Below are 7,233 nucleotides of genomic sequence, written 5' to 3' on the forward strand. Positions count from 1 at the left end.
GGCTAACTTCCGGTTTAGCCCTCCGCTAACGTGTTATCAACCGAATGGTCGCGGCGCGGTGGTGCAGTGGTTAGCACTGTTGCCATACCGCAAGAAGGTCGCGGCCGTTCTGTGTGGAGTTTGCGTGTTCTCGCCGTGTCTGCATGGGTTCTGTCTGGGTGCTCCGCCTTCCTCCCACCGTCCAAAGACATGCGGCCTGGGTTGATTGGTGACCCTACATCCCTAAATTGTCCTTAGGTGTGAGTGGTTGTTTGTCTATGTGTGGCCCAGTGATGGACTGGCGACCTGTCCAACGTGTACCCCGCCTTTCGCCAGATAGCAGCTGGGATTGGCTCCAGCCCCTTGCCCCCTAATAGATAACTTTCTGATAGTAAAACGAGTCATTTATATTCAAATATATTGATCCACCGTGTTACAGACGCTGTTTTGGCCACTAGTAAAAGTTACTACAAAGCACGGGGCACTTCCGGTCGCTCGGGGGCATTGCTACCCAGCCGACCAGTCACGGTGCTTCCGGTCCGCGTCGCCTCGACGTGTAGTTACATTTTTGAGGAGGTGCACGTCAGGCGACGCCGTAGCCTCTGCGTAGCACCGTCACCTACGCCGTCGATTCGACGCGATTACATTTACCACAACACAGGCGTGCCCGCTGTGGCTTTTCACACAGGCAGTGAGAAAGCACCTAGATTTTCTTCCCAAAATGTTGAACTTTTCCTTTAACCGTTAGTATTGTAGTAAAAACACGTAAATACACAGACTGTGTGTTGTTTGTGTTTTGCAGCTGGAGGGCAGTCACAGACTACATCGATCAGCAGTTTGAACACTACTTCAGAGACGAGAGCGGACTCAACAGGAAGAACATCCAGGACAACAGAGTGCACTGCTGCCTCTACTTCATTCCTCCGTTTGGACACGGGTAATACACAATAGTACACACACTTTCATATGCACACATGGCGTTAATGCGCACGCACGGATTAAAAATGCTCAGTAAAGTTCATGTCCTCCTCTAGGCTTCGTCCTGTTGATATGGAGTTCATGAAGGCCCTGCAGGATAAAGTTAATGTCGTTCCTCTCATCGCTAAGGCCGACTGCCTCACTCCCAGCGAGATAAAAAAACTCAAAGAGAGGGTAAGACCATAAAATATATAAACTATATGACAGAGATTACATACATGATCCATGACCACCGGATTAGACCAGTCTACCTGATGTATGGGATATGATGTAAAATCTCTAAATACAGGTCATGACAACTTAATATGTACACAGTAAAACGCAGGACTTAAACACGGACCTTTCTGTTTGCATCAATTGCAGCTGGATATTCGGTGATTTCATTTATATACAGTACTGTGCAAAGGCACGTGTAGAAAATGCTTTCAAAAATAGACACGGTAATAGATTAACAGAAACAGCGTCGGTTCTTCTAGGTATGTTTGCACAAAGTCAGGGGATTTATAGGCATATCGTCAGGTGTATGTTTAAGCAATTACACCAGGTGCTAATATGTTGGTTGAAACACAATTATTAACCGAAACAGAAACAGCTGTGTAGGAGGAATCCATCTGGGTGAGGAACAGTCATCTTACAAGGTGAGGCTGCTGAAGAGTTGACTGTCAGAAGAACAAGCACAGCAACAAGACACAAGGTAGTTATACTGAATCAGCAAGGTCTCTCCCAGGCAGACATTTCAAGGCAGACAGCGGTTTAACGTTTTAACATTTTTTAAACAGTTCTGCTTCTATAGTGACCGTCTGTTTGAAAAGACGAGCTGTCACGGGAGATTTATAATCGTGTCCTTACTTCAATGCATTTGTTAGTTTCCGGTTCACACGTCAACCACCAAACTTCCTGTAAATGGTCTGAAAGTCCGAACCATCCAAAAAATGCTTTCACACCAGAAACCAGACCGAGACTACCTCTTTTCGTCGGACCAAATTTCGTCTGTTTGGTTTCACACCTGCAACTTTGGTTCGGACCAAATTGAAAAGTCTGAAAGTCCGGACCAAACGACGTAATAAAACATAACGGTTCATTATGTGAGGTCTTTATACACCACTGAAAACATAGTTAGGGATATTAAATTGCATTTCTGTCAATAGATCCTCAGAAATATTACACACTGAGCCTATAAAACATTTTCATTTAGTTAGTTAACATTTCTTGTTGCAGGCAATTTTTTTTAGAACAGTAATGAATTTATGGGGAAAAAACCTGTGGAACCAAATGAGGCCGCCTAAATACACAGAAGAAATGGTTCTCCATGATGTTCTGGCCAACCTACCTGCCGAGTTCCTTCAAATGTGTAATTGTAAAAATTGTACCTATAGTATAATTGTACCTGATCACACATTTTGCATTTTTGTTTTTCCACACCTGCCTAAAAGTCGTGCACAGAACTGAGTTAGGACGAATGGAAACAAGCATAGATTTGGGTTCGGCTGATTTGAGTGGTGGATGAGTCAAACGTTTCTCCACAGAGATCATATCTGTACTGAGTTGTATATCTTTCTTATAGGGCAGCGACCTCCTGATAAATTTTAGCTCTCAGTGGGAGGGTGTATGTGTGTGTGGGTCCTGCTGTTATCCGCCACATCTCTTATGTGTGTGTGTGTGTTGTTCTTCCAGCTGAGGGAGGAGATAGAGAAGCAAGGGATAAAGATCTATCAGTTCCCCGACTGCGACTCTGATGAGGACGAGGAGTTCAAGCGGCAAGATAAAGAGCTGAAGGTGAGCTCGGTTCTGATCTGATGAGTCTAAATCACACGCGCCATTATTTCTGATCGTTATGTAAAAAGGCACTTTGGATTTCTGCAGTGGTGGAAAGTACGTTTACTCAAGTACTACAAGTGCATCTAAAAAAATGTGGAATATCGTGGAAAGGTTCAGTGTGAGCACCAGAAACAGACTGAGAGATTTAACGGCTCAGGAAACCTTTGGAGGTGATTTGAATCAATCAGCTGATTAGAGCATTAGAGATTAGAGTTTTATAAATTCTTTATTCTGAAATTCGATGCTGGACTTTTTATTTCCATGAGCTGTAATCATCAAGATTAAAACAAACAAAATGGTTGAAATAATTTATTTTATGTGCAATAAACCTAGAATATAAAATATTAATATATATAATATAATATATTAAATTATTGAAGGAAATAAACTTTATTCAAAATATGTGAGATGCACCTTAAAAGCTGAGTCCCAATTAGACGCCTGTCCTTTTTACTGGCCTGGTGTGTCTACGTGTTTTGACAAGTAGCTGCAGGTCTCAATTAGAAGCCTGGATTTGTTTTTATAAAAGTTCTTTGGATGTTTAAAACTGGGTTGCCTGCTTGAGTTAAACTGCTTATAGATCACGCATATGCAAATATAAATGTTCTAACTTTTGTCAGTATGGACATGATGCACATTGTTAGATCCGTTAGATTCTCCACAATTCAATCGTTTACTTCATTTTACAGAAACAATGGCCACCAAAGTATTATTCATTCAGATTTACCTGCATGGTAAAGGAATCAAATAGACGCTAGTTTATAAAAGTCCGGGCTATTAATTGAAGTTTTACGTTACTTAACAGATTAAGATTTTATGTAATCTAAGATGATGTAACCACTTGGAGTGTAAGAAGCTATTCATCTCCTACTTTAAGCAAACTATTACTTTTAGCTTCATTTCGTTGAGCTCGCTAATTTAGCTCATGAGAGCAAACTTATTTTTCTACTTTTACACAAATATATTGATATGTTTCACAATTTGTATTTTTAGTTGGCTTTAGTTAATTAACTGATCTTTCCCTGCACCCCCTGGAAACTGCAATGACCCCTGGTTGGGATCACTGCAATGCATCAGTTGTAATTTAATTACAAAATATATGAAAATAGAACACAACAGGAGCCATTATGCATCTATAATGAGTACTTTTACTTGTGATACTTTATGTGCGTTATAATACTTGCATTGCAGGACCTTTACTTGTAATGTAACTATTACATGGTGGCATTTAGAGCTGCAACTAATGATTATCCTCATTGTCATGATTAAGTGATTAGTTGTTTGGAAAACTGTGACAAGTGTCGACCAGTGTTTCCCAAAGCTCAAGAGGACGTCCTCCGTGTCTTGTTTTGTCCACAACCCAAAGAGATTCAGTTTTCTGTCACATCTGAGAAGCTGGAATCAGAATTAGGACATTTTTTCTCAGAGAAATGACTTGATCGATTAATCAATTATCAAATTATTTATTTAACAGTTGACAGCTAATCGATGAATCGACTACTTGTTGCAGCTCTAGTGGCATTGCTACTTGTACTGTAAGTAAAGGCTCTGAATACGTCCTCTGCTGCTGTTGTGATGCAGGACAGCACTCCGTTCGCAGTGATCGGCAGCAACACGGTGGTCGAGGCCAGAGGTCAGAGAGTGAGAGGGAGGCTCTACCCATGGGGCATTGTGGAGGGTGAGAAACTCTCTGAAGCAGTCTGTCCCAGCTCTCTGCAGCGATTTTGAGATTTCAGTTTCCATGGCAAAACTCATTTTAACTTCCCTTGCCCGCCCTGATGTTAATCTTTTCCTGTGCGCAGTGGAGAACCCGTCCCACTGCGACTTTGTGAAGCTGCGGACGATGCTGATAAGAACCCACATGAACGACCTGAAGGACATCACCAGCGACTGTCACTACGAGAACTACAGAGCGCAGTGCATCCAGACCATGACCAGGTAGGAACAGGATCGCATGTGAGCGGTATGGTGTGTTCATCTGAGACAAAAATGGACAAAGACTCGAGACAAGAACACATGTAATAAAACCAAAATATCAGATCAAATGCTTGAAATATATCTTCATCTCTATTTGATAATGGATCGTATCCCAGACACGAGAGGTAGGCAAAAAAACGGCTCGTGGTCCAAATCCAAAGAGCTCCTGACATAAACAGAATTGTATAAATAAATATATTAAATATAACTAAATGCTCACTGAGTGGTCGACAGTCCTCTTCATCGTGTCCCATAAGGTCTATTTTCAACATACCCTGCACTGTTTACTCAGTGTGTTCAATAAAACATATAATTGTTTGTGTGGTATTAGTTTAAGCAGACTGTGTTTGTCTGTTGTTGTGACTTAGATGAAAATCAGATCACATTTCTGCAGAAATCCAGGTAATCCTGCGACCGTATGAACCATTTTCAAAACAGTATTCCCTGGGATTTCCCGAATAATTTTTCCTAACTTGCAGAATTCAGGTCACCGCTGCGGTGAAACAAAGAAAAACCAGTGGCTCGCAGATGTAATGCTTCATGGTTATCTCTTAATCTCACAGTAAGATGAACGCAGATAAGCGGGTGGAGAGCCCCATCCCGATCCTGCCGCTGTCCACGCCGGACGGGGAGACAGAGAAACTCATCAAAATGAAAGACGACGAAGTGAGTGGAAAAAAAAAAATCTGGACTCTGAAAAATGCATCGCAGCAGGTGTTAGATAACCATGTTTGATGTGAAATGCTGACCCATATGTGTGCCGTTATGCAAGCAGTCTCTCATCTCGTTCCCTTTTCTCTGTCTCGTCCTCGTCTGCAGTTGAGGAGGATGCAGCAGATGCTTCAGAAGATGCAGCAGCAGATGCACGAGCAGGACCTGTGACCGCTGATGTTAACACCTGTGACCTTCATACCTTTTTATTTAGGAGACAAAACACATTGCATGGACTGAAAGCTTCATCAAAAGGGCCATCTCTTCAGGGGATGAGAGGAAGAAATCTTTACATGATTACAGTCAATACTTCACCCGATTCTCAAATCACACAAAGAAACCGGAGAGGAATGACGGCATGCTGCGAGATGTGTTTCGCCCTTATCTAAACTTTGCTTTTTTAATGCAGTCATTAGCCAAGTCAGTGTAGTTAGGCAATAGAGAGTAGATTGCACTTTCTCACCTTTAGATGACAGTAGATTTCCAAGTATGTTTTCTACTTGAAATACTAAATGAAACCAATGCACCACACCCTGAAGTCATTTAGTTTATGCACCGATTGTGTGGAGTGATGTCTAAAAAGAAAGTGGCTGATGGTGTGCATCTTTGTTTTCAGTGACATACTGTACGCACGTTCTGTATAGGAAGAAATCTGGTCATAATAATAATAATAATAATAACTTCATTAAATAGCACTGCTTATATATCAATTACAAGACGCTTCGCAAAAGACGTCAAAACAACAGGTGATGTGCAATGAATTAAAAATGATTAAGATTAATATGAGGAGTATTTAAATCAAGGTCACCCGGACTTGGTTGAAGATACTTGAAGACGTTTTGTGTCTCATCCGAGAAGCTTCTTCACTTCTGACTGCCCGGCTGTTTAACCTCTGCGGGGTCGTCAGGGTGATCGATGCCTCTTGGTTTGTTAGTGCTCCTGGCCGTTGTGACGGCTGTCGTTATGGAAAATGACGTTAAAGCACAGAATAAGTTGTAGTGTCACATCCAGAGTCTTAGTGGTGTATCGCTGCTGTTTGACACAGCTGGGGGGAGCTATGCTGAATTTCAGAAATGTCCTCAAGTGATGTCACTTGATTCAGCGTCAGTTGGGGCTGAAGATCTACAAGTTTGACAACTGAGCTTACTTCAAACTGTGGATGAACTGGAGGCTGAGAAGAGGGAATCAGCAGGTTTATACATTTTATAGTGCGAGCAGATGCACAACACGCTGGTGACGCTTCCTGTTCAGCTCGCTCTCATTGGCTGTTGCAAGTTTCTGATCAAAAGCTCCCCGATGTGAAATTGTAAATATCAAACATGTTCGACATCGGAGGAGCCTCCGATCTTGTCGGCAACCTTCAGATTATGTCCGTAAACCCTTTCACACTGCAGGCCGATAACCTGTTTGTAACCTGAGAGAGTGACTTAGACCCAAAGTCAGCCCAGTGATCCTCTACTGTGCAGCCAGCGTTGGAGGCTCCAGTCTACATTTGCTGCTACTAGGATAAATGTGTGTTACTCGTGCAAATACGGGTGTTTCTCAACCTGAGAATATTTCCCCCTAATAGCCAATGGGAGAATCGGGAAAGGCAGCTAACGCTAATGCCTATTTGTTTCATACTGAAGTACAACCGAGAGCTGGAATCAAGTAGCAGATACTTCTTGTCAGAACTTACCGTCCTTTGCGGTTGTCTCTGTACATTAAAGACATTGAACCTTAGAGCTCCGGGTGCCCGCAGACGTCGACAGTGAGTTTATCCTCCCTTTC

The 7,233-nt window shown here is 42.3% G+C and overlaps 1 protein-coding gene across 3 annotated transcripts in view; it reads left to right on the forward strand.

The window, feature by feature from the left end:
- sept5b (septin 5b) overlaps window positions 1–6,695 on the forward strand; it is a 17,068-nt gene extending 10,373 nt beyond the window's left edge. For all 3 annotated transcript variants that reach the window (XM_046066730.1, XM_046066729.1, XM_046066731.1), the window contains 7 exons: window positions 782–916; window positions 1,014–1,131; window positions 2,632–2,733; window positions 4,357–4,453; window positions 4,578–4,713; window positions 5,316–5,418; window positions 5,572–6,695. In XM_046066730.1, coding sequence (XP_045922686.1) covers window positions 782–916; window positions 1,014–1,131; window positions 2,632–2,733; window positions 4,357–4,453; window positions 4,578–4,713; window positions 5,316–5,418; window positions 5,572–5,634 — 754 coding nt within the window. In that variant the 3' untranslated portion in view covers window positions 5,635–6,695. The remainder of the gene's footprint in view (window positions 1–781; window positions 917–1,013; window positions 1,132–2,631; window positions 2,734–4,356; window positions 4,454–4,577; window positions 4,714–5,315; window positions 5,419–5,571) is intronic.
- The last annotated feature ends 538 nt before the right edge of the window (window positions 6,696–7,233 follow it).

Source organism: Micropterus dolomieu, linkage group LG13, assembly GCF_021292245.1.
Source record: "Micropterus dolomieu isolate WLL.071019.BEF.003 ecotype Adirondacks linkage group LG13, ASM2129224v1, whole genome shotgun sequence".
Taxonomy (NCBI): domain Eukaryota; kingdom Metazoa; phylum Chordata; class Actinopteri; order Centrarchiformes; family Centrarchidae; genus Micropterus; species Micropterus dolomieu.